Genomic DNA, 21,807 nt, shown 5'->3' on the forward strand with positions numbered 1-21,807 from the left:
CGAAGTCTTAGCATGTTCTTGCGTTCAAATTATTTTTTGGCAAATCGAGCCTGGGCGTTCTTACATCTTTTCGCAGTATGCGTGTGCAAAATATTTCTTCTAAAAACGGACTAAAAAGCGCTAGGTAGGGGTGGGTCTTAGGTCCTTATGAAAATTAACTTGCTACAAAGCACTGAAACGAGGCGAAAGGTACGTGGTCTCACTGGCAACGCCCATTACCCTCCCACCCTGCAGTAGCTGGCGCCGCCACTGGAGACAGAACGTTTGTTTCTTTAAATCTTTGGGATACTGTTACCGCAAATTGCAGAGAGTGAAACTACCAAAGGACTCTTCCAGCACGTATCCAACGAGAATCAGATTCCGAAAAGAGATAAATTTTAATGTTGGTCATCAGAACTAGCCTGCCTGCAGACTCTTGAATCTAAGAGTCTGCAGGCAAACTACATCAGGATAGGCTGAAGGTCGTGAAAAAATTTAGTTTTTCACGGAAAATTTGTTTTCAAAGCAAAAAAAACCTCGTTTCGGGGAAGGAAAGAAATACCATACCGAACGATGTGGCCGTGCATACCCTTAATTGTACAGTAGCAAACAGCTTTTGTTAATACATTCTGCTAGGAAAGACAACCTTTTCACGGAAATACGTCTTCAGTTAGCCTTATGTCCTCACAGATGAAAAACTTGGCTAGCCTCGAGTACATTTGCTTGCTTGCAAAAAGCGGCGAAATCTTAATGAATGGAGTTTTTCTTCTGCCTTTGGCCAATTCTTTTGTGGTGCCATGCACAGTGGCGTACCCAAGGAGGGAACAGGGGAGACATTTTTCTAAAATATGGTCCTTGAGATTTGTCCAAAAACGATGTAAAACTCATGGGGGGAGTAGTATACTGTATGCTTGTGTCAATAACAATTGTAAAGTATTTTGCTATTTGCCGTAGCTAACATGAGAGAAATGTTGGGGGAAAATTTTGCAAAAAGGGCGTGGCCCCATATCCCCTCTGGCTATGCATACGAAAAATGTAAATATTGCAATTAGTTAATAATTGACACATAACTTCTGTGAAACATGAACGTGATAGGAAATGAACGGCGTCAATTTGAGGATTTCGTGAGTTACAAATGTGAGAAAGTCCAGCAGTGCTGTCAAAAACTTTCTATGTCAAGTTTGTTTTCGTGTATCAATTGGAAAATAAAACGTATAGGCCTTTGTTAGTGTAGCTCTCCGTTTGTGCATGTTATTGGTGAGTGTTTGAAAACACCAAACACTATGCTTTGTTGCGGTGTATGTTGTGTTCTGGGTAAAGGAAGCATTTGTTCAACGTTTTATAGAAAGTTATGACTTTCCTGTAGGTTAAAACTCGTGGCTTTTGTAATTGGTTATAGAGCTGAAGAATTCACTCGCAACGTACATTTTTTTGCTTCCAACATTTGGAAAGGCTGCAGCAGTTTTATGGGCCATCTTTCTATCCGGGTGAGTTGCGTAGTACGATTTCTTGTTTATCAGCTTCTGGGCAGATAGGCGTCAGCCCTCTAAGGGTTGATCATAGTAGGATTAACGATGAACTTCACCAGAGTAAAGCACATTTGTTCTCGAATGTTTATGCTACATTTGGTGTCTGAATTTCTGATTTTCAACTGGCAGCCTAAACGAATTTCAATATTACCTTGGTAAAAACGTGGAATATATACACTCTTTTTTTATAAGAACCAGTAAATTTAAGTTCAGGCTGACTGTTCTTAATTTTTTCGAAAATCTGAGGCTGGATTGTTCTTAATTTGTTCTTAAATTAAGAGGGTGTAAGCAGTGCTTTTGCTAGCTTTTTCGCTCTTAGGAGGTGTTCAAGCCTCATTTGCCAACAAAGTGAGTGAGACAGCCTTAATTTGCTGACAAATTTGAATATTCGCCGAAATAGCACCCACACATCGCTAAAAATCCTCGATTTTGGGAAAAAACGTTGTTCAAAATTGTATTTGGCAGAAGCTCAGCCTCAGCTTGTTCTTAATTTGTTCTTAACTTTTGACCAGTTTTGAGGCTCGTGTTTTTATAAAATTGTTCTTATTAAAAAAAGAGTGTATAGCGCAGTACTAAAAATCGATATTTTTAATTCTGTTAATCAAACTGTTATTACCAGTGTTATTATCAGGAAGTGCCCTTTCCGCTTTTCGTTGTTTTGTTAAGATCTAGTCAGATTTTTCTCTTATAGTAAATTTTTGTAGGAATTTCATGCAAACAGTCCTTTATTTTTCCGCTGAATATCCAAAATCCGCTCCACATAATCATCCAAATCCGACACTCGCAAGATTTATTGGATCCTCAAATCCGTGCGAAAAAATCTGTCATCTGAAGAATTATACCTATATATTTAGCTGCCGGATTTTTAGCTTTAAATATTGAAATATGATATAACATTTTGAGCTTTTAACATTACATTATTTTTATTTCATTTTTAACCGAGCCCTTATTTATAATAATACCTGAAAAAATTTACCTTGTATAAGAATTTATCTTATTACATGAATAGCGAGGCAGTATATACAGATAACTTCAAAGGTTGGTTTTGTGAAGAGCTTTTGCCCATTTTTGTCTTTCTGGAAGTGAAAAACCGATAAAGTTCAGAATTTTAATGTGACGTAAACTTAATTAGATTTGTTTAAATGTAAAAACAGCCTCTCTGGGTACATTTGATAGAATAAGGTTGTTAACGATCAGGGCACAATGTCCTCCAAGGAAATATTTACTCATTTTAAAAGATTCTTTGATGAAATTTGAACTTGGTTATGGCTCCGTTGTAGTAAACATTGATTTTGAATCAGCCTTTACAGTTCACTAAGCAGTTGCTTGCGTCACAGACCAAGCCGATTTTCAATCCTAAACAGTCGATCACCGGAGCATTGTAATTTTTTTAGCGTTTTATCGTTGTCATCATTAAGCTGGATTTATTTTCTTTGTGCTTTAAATGGTTGGTTTGCGTGATGATATTTTTGGTTGACTTTGGCAATTGGAGCATGAAAACAAACTTTGATTGTACGATACGAAGTACTAAAGAACGGTTAATTTCTACTCGGGAGAATAACTTCAACAGAGGAATGTATTCACTTTAATAAAAATAGCTTCCTCAGAAAAAACATTGACACATCCCTCGTGAAATCAGGCATTGAGGCTACATTCCCTCATCACAGGGAGCAGCGTTGGGCCGTTGGTGCAGCGGCACAAGTTGCTCCACCTAACCGGAATAAAACCCTAAACCTTAGATATAGCTTGATTAACTCAAGTGCAAGCTGTTTTACGTTCTGGGCAGGGAATGGACAAGAAAAGATCACTTTCCCCCACCAGAGAGCCGATGCACCAGTCCTACCTTAGATTCCTTAGAAGGTAAGAAAGGGAAAGACAAAATTTGACAGGATAAAAAGCCGGACCCATCCTAAACTAAAAAACAACAGGACCTTTTAAAGAATACTGTGATGTAGGTAAGCTCCAATTCCTAAGAGAATAAAATTTTTTAAAAAAGACTTGAAAAAAGAAAACACACTTTGCTAGATACCAAAAAGGGAGGGAGGGTACGGGAAAAGAGAAGAGCGTTGAAAAGTCTACCAACAATCACGATAAGCCCAACCCAAACGCTTAAATACCCTCATCAGAGCAAAGGGACCAACAACTCCATGTAGAGACCCAAAATACAGAACTCCTGCTGACCTATATCTCAAATGCATCGAAATAGGGGGACACAAGGACCAACTACCAGATTGAAAGCATGCTAAATGACACCAAAAGGGGAAAAGACAATTCGGATAAAAGTAAAACCTCTAGTAAATCAAATTCTACAATATCCCTCGTGGAATTAACTCTGATAAAAATTCATTTATCCGCATCAAAACGGATTGGTCAAGTTGGGATACTGCCGGTTGAGATTGCCTTTGATGTTTGCGGTTTCATCTTACATTGTAAAGAAAAATAGACTTCTTGACCTAACAAAGAACTCCTCCATTATAACCCAATTTTAGAGACAAATTGAATTTCATTCATATTTCTACCTCCTTTTGCCTTCGGCAGAATGAAAGCAAGTAATATTTCCTATGTGTTCATGATACTTTGACATTTTAAGTCTAAATCAATCATATTACTTAAAATAATTGTATCTAGTTTAAGGAGATGAAAAGGTCGATTGCTCCTATTGAGTACAGAATCATGGACCGAAAACGAAGCAAACAAATTCAGCTGATAAATACCATAAGCCCTGAGCCGTTCTAAGACGGTTCATGTGTTTCGGTCAATAAGTTTCTTTTTCAGTCACGTAGGCCAGAAAGGTACGACTGATACTCGGGATGCGAGGGTTTTTCCAGTTGTTATTAAGTTTTTAAGAAATTAAGCAACAGTGGCTTTGGTCATAATAAGTAACTTTGAGACTGAAAGAAGAAGCAACTAAGTAATATTTTGTTTTTATTGATACCTTGATTTAGTGAAAATCTCTTTGTATTTAATGTTATTAATTGCTAACCATGTTGATTCGGAAACTCTGATTTCTGTATGTTCCATAACCTTTTCGAAGGTAAAACAGATGGAAGGGGGGTGGCTGGGTGAGCCTTTTAAAAAAGTCTTTGGTGCCCTCAAGATAAGGAAACGTGGTGTCCTCTAGAGCAACGTATCAAATGTATATGGGGGTTGCTGTTAGGGAAGTTTTCTCTTGACTGCGCCTTGATAATTCGTCTATCTTTCATCCCCTTCACTTGTTTGTCCGCTCCAACTCAAAATAGGAAAATGGGCATTTCAGCCAAGATCACCACTCCACTTGTCGATATTTTCAAATTAAACTGTTTGTGTAAATGTTTTATGCAAAATGTTGTTTTAATCGTTTCATTTCACATATTTTTGTCAAAATTATCAACTCATTTGTTTTAATCGTAGGCGAGTTGCTGCAGTATGCGGAAATTATTTTTCTTCTTCCTGATAACTGGTCCACTAAATCTGGTTGCAGCTTCCGAGAATTGCAAGTGTAGCAGAAAAACATGCAGAGTCCCAGCAAATTGCACCCATGGACTGGTCTGGGATCATTGCTATTGTTGCCGCGTCTGTGCTAAGCATGAAGGTCAAATTTGTGGTGGAAAGAACTATGTGAATGGAGAATGTGGAAGGAATTTGGAGTGCATTGTGAGGTATACCGGAAGATATCTGAACAGATTTCAAGAGAAGCCCAGCCACCTCACAGGACGTTGTGAACCATGTAAATGTCATTAATACACTGTTTCATTCGATCTCCCATTCTCTTATTTCTTTCGATTTGAGGTCTTTTGCAAATCCATCTTGCTTGCATGTGATCAAATTTGAAAGTCATATATTGCCCTAGACCCAAAAGCTACTATAGTTTTGACAGCATGGTATAGTTTTGCTTTCATTGCTACTCTTTGAAGAATATCCCGGTGACTACAAAAATAAATTACCATTACTGACCTAAGACATTTCTTGGCTGCCTTTAGTTGCAGGATATTCAATCTAGAATAGAGGCTTTCTATCTAAGCTCTTTATCTCTTTCTGAACTATGTACCGTAAGACTTGCCCCAGACCCCTTTTCGAGCTCTAGATCATTGACGTTTTTTTCAATTCAATTGGTTCTTCTTTCAACTCTGCCTTACAAGATAAACATATTTTTATAACTGTGAATATTCTTCTTCGAACTATGCATATGACTCTAACAAAAGTAACCTATGCAGAATAAACACATTTGACCAAAGTCTGTGTTTGCTGCTATCTTACAATGCTATGAAGCAATCTTAGATTGTTTCCAGACGGCAGACAGCCATTGCCAATATTCATATTCCGTGTAAGGACAAATATTTTGATATTTTAATATTTCACCGCTGATATTGCTTTATGTCTTTTTTTTACTTTTTATTCATGTTTTAGACTCGTGTTTGTTTGAGAAGTGCCCGTTTGGTCAGCGCTGTTTTGTCCAAGACAACTACACTCATTGTGACTGCAACATCAGTTGCATGGGAATGCTTGAGCAGGCTGTCTGTGGCGAAACTGATGGCAAATATTATAAGAACGAATGCGAGCTCAGGAAAGAAGAGTGCAGAATTGGAAGGAGAATAGGAGTTTCAATTTCACCGTGCCCCGGTAAGCCTCCTTTTGCCATTGAATCCTTCTTACATCATCTTCTATACACGGAATGACGTTGGATAAATAAAAAGAGTGGAGCTAATTTTGTATTGCTATATTTACGAAGCTAATTCATCCAATTACCTATATGTACTGAAGAGATACAGGTTGTGTTATGGCTACTTTGGATATCTTAAGCTTAATAGGTCTACTACAAGATAGCACGTCTGATCAAAATGCCCCCCCCCCCCTACCAGTTCAGAGTTCATGTATTTATACCAAAGCGGTGATTTCGGCACAGTCTGGACCTGTTGGAAAAGTTGCGATTGCAACCTGGGTCCTTTGCTTTAAGAAAAAAAAGAAAGACAATCGCTTGCACAAACATTTGGAAATGCCATATACGGTAATTAAAATACTGTTGAAATCCGCTATTTCAAACTTTCATGAAAATTTTCAATTTGTACGAGGTTAAGAATGCTCGAAATGATAGATCTCCTATCAAATTGCGAAAATTGCTAGGTTTAAGATTAGTTTAAAAGCACTGAGTATAACAAAACATAACTAATATCTAATTTCATCAAAATCCAATTTTATAAATATGATTCTAGTGTGGCCAGGAACATCCTGTTTTTTCTATCCCCTAATCTTTTGGTCAGGCGTCCTACGTAGCCAAAATCACCTGGTACATATGGCGCACAACCCAAAGATAGGGGGATAAAATAAAACAGCATATCCCTTCCAGCATTAGAAAACTCTCCCCTTAAGATAACAGCCTCCTCAGTTTTTCAGATCAAAGACGGCAACTAAACCATGCGATTCTGCTATCGGACAGCATTTACTGGAAAACCCAGATTGTGCCAAAAAAATTGATGGCGACAGGTTTCGGATTATTGGTAGAGCCCGATCGTCTTTCCATCTAGCAGCTTTTGATTCTATTCACATAAACCTGAACAAATTGTGCACAGAAGGTGTTCGTTTTCACCTTGTTGGCTTTTTACTCTAGTTTTCTAAACCTTGGTATTGTCTGAACCTAACATCTTTTCCTATTTACTTCAGAATGCTTCAAGCACTTAAATTTTCCTCTGCAGCAAACACTGCTATATCACCTGCCCTGCGCAAAAAGACATTACCTTCATAGCTATCATTCAGATACTGTCCAAGTTTTCTAACCCTTGGAAGCAGTTTATCCAGTTTATTAGATAACGTAAATATTCACGGGCTTAACATACATCCCTGTCTTACCCCTGCTTTGTATCTAAACGTACTTGTTAGGTGAATTTGCAAGACAAGGGCCGGTTTTAGTTGATCGCTCTTCAGCTTTTATCATATGTACCTGAACTTATTAATTCATACGTGCTTTCCATGTGCTTTCAGTATAATAAAACATTATAAATAATGGATCAGCCATCAATAAATCCACCTTAGGTGTCTGCGATTAAAAGTGATTTGCGTCACTTAATCTAAATACATTCAATATTTCTCAAAATGCGTTGCTTCTATTTTACAATAACGATATTTCGCCGCTCTTTGGTATTTTTGGCATTATTGACGATATTTTTTGCGTGTTATTACTTATTTACTTAATGTTGGTTCAATATTCAAAGCTAATTAAAACCAACTAATTTGAATTAGCATGCATTGCACAAACGATAAAGTACAACTGAACGTTAAAATTTCAAAATTTTCTTCATGGATATTTGTAAATAATGGGGGGTATTTTGATTGGTTGGGGATCGAGTTTCACGGTTGGGGATTTGACTTCATCTATATGACACGGTATTAAATCCATATATTTTGTAATGTGGCCCTATTGATTTCAGTTGGGAGTTTCTTAAGCTATACAGGCATGCATTTATGAAAAATATTTCCAACGGTTGTTATATATTGCAAGAGATTGTTGATTTTTATCAGAGATGTGGTCAATCAATTTTTCTGCCACACCGTAACCCCTCAGCCAATCTTGGTCTGTTAGCCACCCAGCAATTATGATGCGAGGCAGCACAGTTTATACAGTTTAGCTGCAAACGTAGGTTGAAGGATATACGAAATCAGTGAAGTCATTCTTGTAAAGAACCATAACTTTTCAAAACCAGTTGCTTCATCCTATCTTTTTGTCTTTTAGGATCTAAAATAGCTCAAATCTTTTGCCAGCCACTGGAAATGAAGTTGGAAGTAGTTCGCAAAATTTTTGGGAGGCGAAGGCCAAGGAGGCTTGTACTTAATGATCCATCATGCAAAGCGGTCGTTAATAGGACGCATGTTACTGTATCAACATTTCTAAATAGTTGCGGAACCAAAGCGAAGTATACAACATCATCTGTAATATATTCAAACACATTACGAACCTTACCGCCAAGGAATTCTCTTATAAGCAGAGGGAAGAAAGTTAAAATTCCTTTTCATTGCGAATATTCCTTGAGAGAAAGGACCCAAAATCGAGTGAGGTTTACACAGGTGCGGCCTCCTATTGATATTTCGGTCGAACCCGGGAAATATACAAAGAGTTTAGATGGCGGAATTTTTGTGGAAGTGGACACAACAAAAAACTACACGGTTATGCTGAGAACTGTTAAATATCGTGGATTGAACGTGAAATTGATGCCGACACATTGTTATGCAACTTCGATTCAACGCAGTTTGCGACTTGCAAGATTTGTTATTATAGATAAAGGGTGAGTGTGTACTTTAAATCTGTCCCCGTTTTGAAATTAGGCTTAAGAACCTCCGACATCATGTAAATTTTAGTCACGAGCCTTGAATCAGCCCTGTCTAAGTGCAATTTCATCAAAACAGAATGTTCCTCTTATCGATGTTTAGCATTTTGCTTTTTTTCTAGATGCCCAACTGAAGCAAATGTGGCAATCAAATCTGTTTCGAACACGACGATTATTCTTCAAATTCCAGGAATCCGATTTAAAAGATCAAGAAAATCTGGCTCGTACGTACGATGTAGAATTGAGGTTTGTTTCCTGAATTCAGGTGAAGGACTAAGCGAATGCCAGACTAAATGCAGGCCTACACAGCCTGTAACTAGGAAACGGAGGTCTTTAAACACATCATTAAATAACCAACAATTGATGCATTTCGTTGGGTTGACTTTGCTTAACAGGAAGTCCCTATTTATCCCAAGCAGAAAGCGCTCGTAGAAAATATAAATTAGACATTTTAAATGCTTTAGAAGTTTACATTATAAATACTTCAGCAGTCTTTATGTGTTGTCTAAAAGCCAAACCCGGACTCGTGGATAAGTTTATAAAGAATAAAACGTTGAATAGCTTTTACCTGAATTGTTATGGAGATTAGCTTTGCAAACAGCCTTAAAAAGCTATAGAGAGATGAGCTTTGCCAAAATTGGCATCACAATTATCATAGCTCAATTTTCAAAGAATATATTTTTTACCCTACCAAACTTAGTGTATATACATATAACGTAACCTTTAAATTATTTATTGTTGACTTTAAACTTATATTTGCAGCATCAATAATAGTTTTCCACTCTGAAACAATAGTCCCATTATTGAAAATTTATTTTCATCATAGCTTTGTAGAATTAGAATTTTTATTACTGAACAGTCTAGTTCATAAAATAACGTCATCTGAATATTTAGCAATCGCTTTTAGTAAGCTGAAATTTGAACGTATTTATTCTTCAAAAACATATTCATAAAACTTTATATGCCAAATTTTTAATTTTACCCTAATTTTGATAGAATTTTATATTTCAGTAATTACGAAGTAATGTTTAATAACGAAGATTATCATCAGGCAATTAGAAAGAATCTCAGTTCCTTAGAATCTAAAACGTTTTGATGACTTTCTTTTGTACATTTTTAAATAACACAGGGTTATTTTTTCATTACATACAATTATTATACTTTACTGCTCATTATATTGGGTGCTCGAAGATTAAACCATTATCAGTTTGTTTGGAACGTATCAATCACCTGCAAGTTTGTCTACGTTTTTGTTTGCAGAAAATTTTTACTTCATTGCTGTATACAGAGATGGCACCATTAGAAGGTTTGGATAACGAAGCCCTCTGACTAAAGTATGCTAGCCCAACCGTCATCCCCCGTGGAAGGTCATCTTCCTGTTTATCCTGCCTTTAAATTCATTCAAATGCGTGTCGTCTTCAAGTTGCTTCTGTTTCTTAACGTATAATCATGCCGGAAATGGAGAATTCCTTTCATCTAAAATGGCACGGCTGATAATCATTTAAGTCTCTTTTCTGTTAAGCAAAGTTTCTGTTTTGCACAAAAAACACGGTTATTAGCATCTTAGGAAGAATTATTCCGAGTTTAATGAAAGAAAGCACAAGAATATTCAATGCACGAGGATGATTTTTTCCAAAAAAGCGGTTTCCACACTTCTAAGAGGAACCCTGGAATTATAATCCAATTCGCAAAACAACGATGTTGTTAGAGCATTCCCTGACGAGGAAAAATTTTATCCTTACCGTACACTGTGGAAACAAGGATTTAAGACTACGAACAGCGACACTTAAAAAGGTGTGAAAACCGCAAGTCCCTAGGATTATGGCCTTCCAAAACGGTTCTTTAAAATCTACTTTATCCAAAAAATAGGAAGAGCTCTTAAGCGCAATTGCATACCCTTCGACATACTTTTTCAGTAAGTGTTCTTCTGAGAATCGTTTTTTCTGCAAGAATTTTCTCAAATTAAACTTTTTTGGAATACTTCTTTCCCGACCTTTCCATTGACGACATTCCACTTCCATAAGGCTGTATTTAACACATTCATATTTCTGTTCACAAAAGCAAAACATTATGAGAACAGGCGTGGATCCCTCATCTTTTCCTGTCTACACTTCCAAAGGATAGGTTGCTCTCAAGAGTTCTTTTGCGTGCTTCTGGGAGTAAATTAGTGGTTTGCATTCACTATTACGGCAAGTAATTAGGTCAGAAGGAAGCAAAAAGCTTAAGAAACCCTTTTTCCCAACTTGCTCACACAATTTATAGGGACTTTATAACTTGAATGCTTTATAAAAATTTGGGACTACATTTCACAAGAGGTATGAAAAATTTTCAATAGTACTTGGCAAAGTCTAAAAAATGACTTGTCGAAGCCAAGCAAAGTTGGTTTTATCGGGATTAAACTCAATTTTATAATCTATAGGGGTTGACCTCTTCGTCAGGAATTTTCTTGTGCTACACTTGGGATCAAGATGGAGCAAGTGCAAAATTAAGGCAATACGGCCAACTATTGTACATGGATAATAAATATATGCTAACAATCGATATTTTTACATTAGTTTTGCTACTCAAATGTCATAGACTGGAAATCTTCACTTTCATTGGCTGCTCCTCTGTTCCCTTTCAGTTTATTTGACAACAGGTTATCTCGTGCCAGTTGATTGAAGTGCTACAACAAAAAACGGATTTTCACAAGTTGGTATGAAAAAGTGCAGTGACTTGACATTCTCTTTGGCTAACCAGGACGTGAAGAAGCAAAGTTGAACAAGCTAAATACAAGGTATGTTTATTCAACTTGCTATAAATATGTTTTAATGAGAAAAAGATCGTCTTGGGTTTAGCAACAAGATTGTTCACTTTAGAGTTTCGGAGACAGAGAAGTGGCTATCAAAAAACTAAGCAGTTTTACTCAGATTGTCGTCTGGCCAATTTCTCTGACGCTTTACTCTCTTGCCTGTGATCATTTACATCTCATTTTATTTTATATACTTTGCATTTTTTAAATCTTTGCTTAGAAATGGTTTCTGGTCGTCACCCGGCAGTTAACATTTTGCCAAAGTTCATGTTGGTCTACAAAAGAGAGCTGATGAAAGGTGGCAGCAAAAAACAACATCTGCAGATTATAGCTTTATTACCTGTGAATTTTTGAATTCTGAGTAGAGAGTGAAAAGAACGTGAAGCGACTGCACTCGACTTTTATGAACAGGTATGTCCAAGATTCCTGCAATTTGGTTGTAAGAAAGATCTATTATCATTTCTCAAACATTTAAGCACAAATCACTACCACAAAACGATAACGAAACGAAAAGATAAACAATGGATCATTGAGGAGAAGCCAAAAATAAGGCCTTATGATGTTTCGATTTAACGAAGGGAAGGTGACAAGAGGGTAAAGGGAAAACAGGGGGCACAGTAGAGTAACAATAGATGATCAAGCTTGGACCATCAAAATTGTTGCTTTTTAAACGCTGCGAGGGGATAAACTGAATGAAATTTTCTCTTCTCGATTCAAAGTAAAGCGATCAGATGATATTGCAAAATGTCTACGAAGGGTTATACAAATTTCAGGAGAAAGGAAAAGGATGGAAAAAAGTATGAGTGCTATTGACGTAAAAGGAGCGACAGATGCAATCCTTATGAAGAACCTGCTCGTATCATACTAAATATATTTTTCTACAAACTGCTAAACCTAGTGGCCTGCTTACAAACAGAGAATTATAGCTTTGTACAATCCTGATTAGCTTCTTTTCAAGCTAAAAAGTCAGCACCTTCAACTGTGTCAATTCTAAAATCGACTGCGCATACCTAAACTTTGAACAAGAAAGTATGTCCCGCGTGCTCAGTAAACGCATATATTATTAATTGACCTACATCGAGACAGTAAACAGCTGTACTTCCAAACATGGGCATTATAGCTGGCTGGCTCCACCTACGTATTCGCCTACGCTTCTTGATCGCTTGCAGAGCAATTAAAAGATTACATGTCCTCTATGCTGCTTAAGATAAAAAAACAATTTAAAAAATCTTGCTTGTATATAACTTAATTGCATTTTTCACACCTTAACATCAGCGCAAACTTAGCAAAAATGCTACAAAGGAAAAACAAAAATTAAAATGACAGAAAAAAAACATTTATAAAGAGCTATAATTGATAAATTTTATTAAAACATATAAATTTTAGCCAAGAAAGGCTTGAAATAGATTATTTAAATATAAAAATAATAAATGAAATAAAAATATAACTAAATGTTTAAATTTAGTAAACAAAATATAAACTTACTTTACTAAACTCAAGGAAAACGCTTTTGCTTTCGTTCAGACGTTTCGCTTTCCCTTCATCAGCAATCGTCTAACGAAAGTGTTTTCTATGAATTCATAAATTTAATATCGATTAGAGGAAAGCCCAAACTTACCACAAACAATATCAATGTACTGTTGAAGGTCACACTCTAGCTCGGCAGTTGGTAGCCCTACCTAGTAAACAAAACGCATACAAATGTTCAGTTGATAGTTTCCTGGTACTTCACTTATTACTGTAGGTTTCGTGTCTGTTCCTTTTTCAAGGCAATTTATGACGAATTAAAGCAATTTAAGGCAATTAGTCAGCTCGTCTTTATCTTGAATATTGTTGTATCTTGACATACCCTATTTGCTGCTTTTGAACAAATACCCTTTAAATAACTTTGGAGTGAATACATAAAAGAAACCACTAATTTAAACATCAAACCAGATCAATAAACAACGGCTATGCTTGCAGAACCTGTGTGCTTTTGCATCATTTTTGTTCAAGATTGTGTCAACTGTCAACTTAAATATCAAATATAGGGTTCTTACTGTTTTAAGCATTTCCTCGAAGTCATGTGGCCACTCTTGCATCAACCCTTCTACGTCTGGCATTGTTTTCGAATAGTGAACATTTTGTGCTGGTTTCTGTTTGTGCAAGTCAGAAATGCTTTCAATCCAGGTATCGACAGCTTTTGGATTTTTCTCAGCATCATCAATGCTTCTTACAACCTAACCGAGACGAATATGTTCAAATAATCCATAACAATAAATGGTTATAAATATTCTATGCACCAGTTTACAATCAAGTGTTGATCCAAGTTGTTCCTATCACTTTCTACTCCATGCCATCACTCGTGATCACATTGGCGATTACATTGCTAATCAGATTGATGATTACATTGATGATAGAATTGCTGATAGGATCGACGAGTACATTAATGATCACGTTGATAATCACAGCGATGACTGTATTGATGATCGAATTGCTGATCACATCAATGTCTGAATGGATCGTCACATAGAAGATCGCATTGCTGAACCCTTTTATTACTATGTCGATAATTGCATTTGAAAGAAAAAAACGTACAAATCCCATTCCCACATTAACTGACAGACAGGAATATTTCTATAACAAATTTAATGCAAGGTTAAGAGAAGACGATGAAAGAATAATAGACCTGTGTACATCCTTGGCAAAAAGTATTTAGCAGTAGCAGTAATTTGAAAGGAGGTATAACTGAGAAGCAGCAATAAGGCTTGGCAAATTTTTGTTTGTCGTTTATGTGCCCTTTAGAAGGAGATTCTTCTGTACTTTCAAACATCTAAGCTTTTAAATTTACAATGTTTCATTAATCTGTAATTCAGTCACCAACTAGTACTTTCATAAAAATAATCACTTATCAACATTAAATAATATAATAAGCAATGTTCCTCTGCTTTCAATATTTTTGTTTGTTTCTTGAAACTTAACTCACCATTTGTTTAGCTGTGGTTTGCTTTGATATTGATCGCAGCTGCAAATCTAACACTACAAAAGATACACATTCATTTGTAATATTAGCTCAGTTTAGCAGTCTCTACACTGCATGCTAGTAATAAGTAGAATCTCATTTATGCAGAAGTTCAACGAATAAATGATTAAACGAATAAGCTATGTGTTGCTAAATGAATATCTAGTGTTGCTAAGGAAAATCAACATTAACTACCAGACAGATAGCTAAACTTTAATGAAATATCAAATTATGTAGTAGCAATATGAGACAGAAACTGTCCTTTTTTCAACGATAAAAATTACTTCCAAAACTATACAGCATTAAAATATCTAAAATTGTCCAAATCAACCCCAAAAAGGGCCTAAACGTAAAATGTTCCTTAGTTCTTGGCCAAGCAGAATGGCAGTTTCTTGTACAAACCAAATAACTATACTTTTAAAGAAGAGATTTGAACTCATACAGTAAGACTACTGTGAATATTCTAATATAAAATGAGAATAAATGCCAAAAGTATATGAAATTAGTGATTTTTGAAAAGGAAGAGACTGTTGAAACCGAGATTTTAAAATAATTCCAAGTCCAAATTGGAAAGCATTGAGGACTGAATGTGGTCTGCAGGCCTTAAGTTTGTTACTCCTGCTGTAAACATAACAGTTAATTTTAAAAACCTGTTGGGTCAGACTGTTTTGCACATGGTTCATCTAAAACTTGCAAACCAAGAACTTCTACTTTATTTTCAGGACGAGTCACCTAGGAACAAAATTGGGTTTTCAAGCTTCCGAAATTGCTGAACCATTTATATGTATATACTAAACAGCAATGTACATATAGACTAAGTAAATATTTTATAAATAAACTTGAAATAAAGATATTTATCTATCTCTTATAGAAATGTATGTTTTTATACCATTACAGACAATCTAACATTAACTATGACATTTTTAAAAGTTTAAAATTTAATGACAAAAAGTTGTTGAAAGAAAGATTTGCCAAAAGTTGCCACTGATATAAAAAGTTTGTTTCAATCTTTTTCAATTTATTTTTAGTTTAAACATGATATTTATTTTTGATTATTACATCACAGATTTCACATGTCATAAATTCCCGGATACATCCTGATAGAATCAATAAGCAACTTAAAGATGGAACAACAAACCTTTAGGCAGGACAATAGCACCTTGGAGTAACCATGGTGGTACTACTTTAAATGAATGGACAAAATTAGACTTGAATCTGTGACCTTATGTCACAGTCATTTATTGCATGTCAACAAGAGTGCAAATTTTTTTATTACCTTAAGAAATGCATCAATATCACCAACTGAAGGTATATAATCAGGAATAAATGGCCTCAGCTTGTGCTCCAATTCAATATTTTGTGGTGTATACCTACAATTGAAGTCAAGCATAAAATTTACAGCCTGAAAACTTTTATGAGACTTAATAACAAATAATTTTATAGCAAGTAGCAGTTTGTCACATGAGGAAATAGAGAACTGTCTTATTAATTTTTCTAAAGCAAACATGCAAATATAATTTAAATAGGCTTTTCAATAAGCTAAAAATATACAATATAGAGATGAATTGAAAATTTATGTCAGAATGAAAGAAAATTAGTTAATTGGTTATTTAGTTGTGAAAATATTGCTCATTTTTAGAAAATTTGCACCAAGACAGCTTTGCTGCAAATGAGGATGAATCTTAAACTTTGCAGTCAGAGCTTTTTGCAAAATTTGCAGCAACATTTTTCTGACAGCAACAGATAATAAATCTAATTGAAAGATGTAGAGATATCAGAAAAATATAAGAAATATCAAATGACAAAAACTTTTACCTTGTTATAAATTGAAACAAGTCTTTAATTTCTTGGCTGACTGGCAGGTGTTCATATTCTGCAGGGTCATAAGCTCTAGAATAAAAGTGAATAACTACATGAACAGCTTCATAACATTGAACTGTGTGAATTTTTGCTCTGTGTTCTTGAAGTATGAGAGTCTCAATGATATATAAAGATTTAAAATGAATTTTAAAAAACATACCCTTCAAGAGCTCCTTTTGCTACTTCATCTTCCTCATCATCTTCTTCTTCATCACTAGAATCACTCTGATTTTCATCGTCATCTTCTTCATCGTCATCATCATCACTTGCTTGAATTGTTCTGCCACTTGGAATTCCTTCCCCTTGTGCCTTGACCACTGCAGGTTTTTCTTTTGGAGCCATTATAGGTTGTCCTCTCTTTGATGGCTGCTGGATATATAAAACAATTTATCATCTGTTTTAGTTTAAATGGTTCACCCTTTTGAGGCATCACTCTTTTTAATTTTTGCATTAAAATGCACAGAAATTCCTCAATATGGTTCAAAACATCCTGAACATTCAGGACTGTATGGCACAAATTATTGAACAGTTTTCCAAGCTAAAAAATTCACAAAATGAAATACTTACTTTTTGTGGCGCACTTGTTTCTACCAGATTATCATGGTCAAATTCATCATCACTTACTAAATCTCCCATTTCAGTACCTTAAAAAATATCAAAAAAGTCACAACAAACTATTAGCAGACAACAACGATACAATAATTCCTAAAAGCAGACACTTTTTATTCAATTGCTATTCAGTAACTGATTGAATATGAAATAGATTTGAACCATGACTATTTCGAAAGAAATGCCTTAATGCTTCTGACCAAATAAATATAATCCACTTAACTCTGTCATCCAAGTAACATTTAATAATTTCAAAAACCAAATTTGAAGTTTACTTCTATGTTCTTCTTTTTCTATGAAATGAGGACTTCAAATGAAGCTGGTCATGAGAAAACTTTTTATTACATTTTTCCAAGTAAAACCTCAAGAAATGCAGAAACTAAATTCTAAAGGAAAAATTATTTTAATGTTTTACTGTTTTGATTTGGTCCTTTGATCCTTGCAGGGCGTGGGCTTGGAGTGAATGTACTTGCTATTTCTTCATCATCATGGACTGACAAAGTCTCATCATACAATTGATTATTTACCAGCCTTGTCTACAAGACAGTTTATAAGAACTTTAGGTAATTTGGTAAAAATAATTGAAGACATGGGCTTTACATTAAAAGATAAAGCTTTTCAAGAGGAAAATAGCATTCTGAATAACTGATTTTTAGGATGACATTCAAATAACATACTCGAACCTTTGGAAAAGTTGTTTGCCTTGCAACACCTACAAAAACATAGGAACAAATTCCAGTGGAAAATCCTTTGTTTTATATTCTATAAGCGGGTTCCCTTTAACATAGCCGAAAATCTGACTAAAATAATTATGAACAATCATTATAAACATATTTCTCTTCAGAAAACAGTGCAAATCTGTAACTATTTTTGTTTGCTTAAGCCTCAGAAACTAGTCTAAAAACCATGAAAGTTCTGGGTGTGAGCTTGTGCATGCAGTCATTTTAGCCTTGATTTCCATGTGCAAATCTCCTTAACCGTTCATATAGCGTGTAAAACCATTTTTTCTATTTTTAATAGCGCTATAGCAAATTTGGTATGCAATTATAAAGTTTTGGTTTCGAGTCAGTCGTGACTTTTGTTTTAGGTATTCAAGGAAAATTCCTTTCTTATTATAGATTAAAGCAAAATCTAGTACAAGAACGAACAATTTAACAATATATTTCCTCAAAAATCACTTAAATACAAACCTTATTGTCGGTTGAATTTGACATCTCAATCCAACGCCATCAAGGTTAGGACATGACAACAAGCGTTAACAACATGGAAATAAAAGTTGGTCTCGTTCTCATTGCAACCGATTGTGATTACGAGGTAGCAGGAAAAACGCCTTGCCATAAGACTTGGGGGGCTATTAAACGTAAGAAAACCATATCTTTGCCATTTGTTATTTATTTGTTTCAATACAAATTCAGAATGAATGCTTCGTGTACATAACAAAGTGCGACCCAGTATGAATACAGTTTACAAAAATTCACTGTAGGATCCATCACAAATTATAGCTTCAATCTATTTTTTGCAAAATTATGATCGTCTTTCAGTTTCAATTTTCAACATTGATTCGAAATATACGAATTAATACGGATGGCGCGTCAGAAATATTTTATATTGCTTAAAACAAACATGAAAAGGAAGACTTGACCGGTATGAAAGAAGTAAAATTTAGTAACAAATTATCTTTGACATACACGTATTTTATATTAAAAGACCTAGTATGGACCGAATTATACAATGTTTCTTTATATTCACTGGGTTTTTTGGTGAAATTATTAAATGGCATCGGCTTCTTAATTAAGAAAGAGAAAAGGACTTCAGGGTGATAAATGACTGCCAGGTTGGGTGGCTTTGTCTATAAACTATATGTCTTGTAAACTTACCAAAATAAAAACAGTATAATACACTGTTTTTTTTATAAGAACCAGTAAATTCAAGTTCAAGCTGACTGTTCTTAATTTTTTCGAGGCTGGATTGATCTTAATTTGTTCTTAATTTAATAGGGTGCAAGCAGTGCGAGTGCTAGCTTTTTCGCTCTAGGGTGGTGTACAGGTCTCATTTGCCAACAAAGTGAGTGAGACAACCTTCATTTGCCGACAGGTTTGAATATTTACCGAAAAAGCATCCACACATGGCTAAAAAATCCTCGATTTTGAGAAAAAATGTTGTAGAAGCTCAGCCTCAGCTTGTTCCTAATTTGTTCTTAACTTTTCACCAATTTTGAGGCTCGTGTTTTTATAAAAAAGAGTGAATTTGGTGTTGGTGTAGAGGTCGGACTAACTCAGCTAGAAATTTATATGATGACAATATATTTACTGATTACACTGAATGATTTTCGACATGAACAAATGTTTTACTACTTGTGTTTTTATCAGGGGCACCGGAGCAAATTTTGGTCTGTGGGGCTCTAAACAAAGTGGTAAACTTATGTTGGTTTGCCACCATTATTATCATTGACTGATGCCACAAAGTTGAGTATCAGCGGCTTTGGCCTGCTTGTTTATAGCTCAAAAACGTCGCTTCTCGAGTCAACCAACACGCACAGTTTGTCGGTAGAAGAATCAGGTTCACACATACATGAATTGTTATTATTCCTTCCATTGTTTTTCTTGTGATCATCTTCCCACATTTGGTCATTTGAAGCAACAAAGGGAGAAGGTAAACGTCCCTTGATACATGCGAAAGCGAATGACGTAAGAATCCCGCAGGAATGACCAGCTGACATCAATCCAAAAGGTTCACAACAGAGCCTATTGTTTGCAAACCGAAATGAATTGAACCACATGCGTATTAAAACACTATTGTTCCATTGTAGCTTAATGTTTACTTTTTCGTGCGTCACAGCAATATTATTGGCTAGCAAGCGAATGTCAATCAAAATCCTTCGATTTGATTGGCTTCTCTCAATGCCCTATCCCAAATGTGATGAATGGATTCGGGCTTGTCGAGACAAATTTGAGCATTGGGGGAGTCCTATTAGTTGTTATGGATACAATAAGCTTCGAATGGCTATGATTGGTTGATAAGATAATTTATGTTGATATGAAAGTGTCTGATTGGTGGAATATTTGATATGCGTAACTAAAAATAGAGACAGAGGAATTGGTTTCGTCGACAAGAAATTCTATAAATCGTGATTCCTCGCACTGTGAGTCACTTGAGCAAGATCATATAGAAGGTTCTGGAGAAAGTCAATCGCGAAAAACCAGATACTTGACATAAAGTGAAAGAAAAAATTTGTGAAGTTATCTCAAACAGTCCAAGTATGAAAGACGAAGTAACTTCAGCAGCGCAGTTTATTTGCGGAAAACTTAAAGAAAACTATCGCCTTAACAATGAACAGTGTGAACGTTTCAAAACAAATCTCGAAGAGCTCATGTTGCAAAGATTTCAGAATCATTGGCACCCCGAAAAGCCACTCAAAGGCAACGCATATAGATGTATAAACATAAATCATGTAGAATGTGTCTTAGACCCTATGCTAAAGGATGCTGCTGTTGAAAGCTTCATCAGTATCGATGAGTTGAAAGCGACGTTCCCTGACGGCCTAGCTTTGTGGGTCGACCCTTACGATGTTTCGTATCGGATGGGGAGAAGAGCAATATGTCCAATATTTAAAAGGTACAACCCTAACAAACCTCAAGCAAGTAACCGTCAGGCAGCGAAGGTACCTAGATATACGACGCACAACAAAGCTGCTGGCCAGCGTCCAAACAGTGGCAGCGATGTTGTTTTGAACAGCAAACTGAACACGTCGGCCCCGAGTTTCGTACCAGCGTCTCAAGCGAATCAAGATTTTTCTTCCACCTGGACTAAAACATGGCAGACTGATCAGCAAAGACGGGACCATCAATCCAATCAAGGGTTCTATTCATACTTTCAAGTCAACCCAGATCAGGGCATTTATAATCGCTTTCACTGGCATCGCGAGGACGAGCAGCCGCAACAGGCCAAGAAGATGCAAAGTCGGGGATTTGAATTTCGAAATGTTGCTCAAGAAGCTTATTAAGAAGCGCTAAGAAGAGAATGAAATAGGTGCTGTTTTAAGTACAAACTTTGCTAAGTTTGCATTTTGAATACATTTTATAGTTCTGTTTGGGTTTCCATTTTGCTCAAATTCCGCTTTTTCATTTTTGGCCAGGCCAATGTTTTGAATTGATGATCTCTTGTTTGGTTGAAAATTTCCTACTGCCCTAGGTTGTGTCAGCTGCAAATCAATAATTGTTCGACAAAGCAAAACATCCCCTATGTTATGAAACACAACCCTAACCCGTTTTTTTTATGTCACATCAGCCTAAGTAAATGGATGCCTATGCATATTTTTATGACTTTCAGAGAGCAGACACTTGTTAAAACGAGAAACTTTACTTCGCTTATTGCTTTGCAAAGCATTTTAAGAAATTTTGTGTCAAATTATAGGTGCTTGTTAAATTTTGTGTATATTTATATTAGAAGTTTTGAATTTTAATTTCACACAACGCAAATTGTATATGCTGTATAAATACCGAATTTGTACAGGAAACAGTGGAGACTAAGAACATTTTTAGAGAAAGTATTGACTAGAGATTGTACGAGATCTTTGCATATATTGTATAATTGTATGGGGTGGGAAGGGTTCATTGTTGAGAACAGAAATTTTTAAGTTGTTATTTGCTTGTTTTTATTTAAAACTCTTGTCTGTTGGTAAAACAAAAGGGACGAGGAATATTAGAAAACAGTCCATTTTTGATGGATATTGACAAGGTTAGA

At 35.6% G+C, this 21,807-nt stretch overlaps 2 protein-coding genes across 12 annotated transcripts in view; one reads left to right on the forward strand and one right to left on the reverse strand.

Annotated features, from left to right (window-relative positions):
* Positions 1-21,707, forward strand: part of LOC135684971 (uromodulin) — a 41,342-nt gene extending 19,635 nt beyond the window's left edge. For 5 of the 10 annotated variants that reach the window (XM_065200700.2, XM_065200703.2, XM_065200698.2 and 2 more), the window contains 5 exons: positions 1,346-1,466; positions 4,899-5,214; positions 5,895-6,107; positions 8,212-8,761; positions 8,926-21,707. In XM_065200700.2, the coding sequence (XP_065056772.2) occupies positions 1,446-1,466; positions 4,899-5,214; positions 5,895-6,107; positions 8,212-8,761; positions 8,926-9,235 (1,410 nt within the window). In that variant the 5' untranslated portion in view covers positions 1,346-1,445 and the 3' untranslated portion in view covers positions 9,236-21,707. The remainder of the gene's footprint in view (positions 1-1,345; positions 1,467-4,898; positions 5,215-5,894; positions 6,108-8,211; positions 8,762-8,925) is intronic. The other 5 variants (XM_065200706.2, XM_065200708.2, XM_065200704.2 and 2 more) reach the window with 2 other exon arrangements.
* On the reverse strand, positions 11,331-18,410 carry LOC148957591 (intraflagellar transport protein 46 homolog). Of its 2 annotated transcripts, none has more exons than XM_089115159.1 (12): positions 18,255-18,410; positions 17,480-17,600; positions 17,023-17,099; positions 16,616-16,821; positions 16,411-16,485; positions 15,872-15,965; positions 15,246-15,327; positions 14,560-14,612; positions 13,634-13,813; positions 13,213-13,273; positions 11,935-12,020; positions 11,331-11,468 (listed from the first exon to the last, which is right to left on the reverse strand). In XM_089115159.1, exons 1-12 carry the CDS (start codon positions 18,276-18,278, stop codon positions 11,364-11,366), a joined length of 1,164 nt encoding a protein of 387 aa, XP_088971285.1. In that variant the 5' UTR covers positions 18,279-18,410; the 3' UTR covers positions 11,331-11,363. The 2 variants fall into 2 exon arrangements, with proteins under 2 accessions (XP_088971285.1, XP_088971284.1); XM_089115158.1 differs by having other exon boundaries at positions 16,616-16,824.
* Positions 21,708-21,807: the final 100 nt, after the last annotated feature.

This window comes from Rhopilema esculentum, chromosome 21 (assembly GCF_057945365.1).
Source record: "Rhopilema esculentum isolate cy_ngs chromosome 21, ASM5794536v1, whole genome shotgun sequence".
NCBI lineage: Eukaryota > Metazoa > Cnidaria > Scyphozoa > Rhizostomeae > Rhizostomatidae > Rhopilema > Rhopilema esculentum.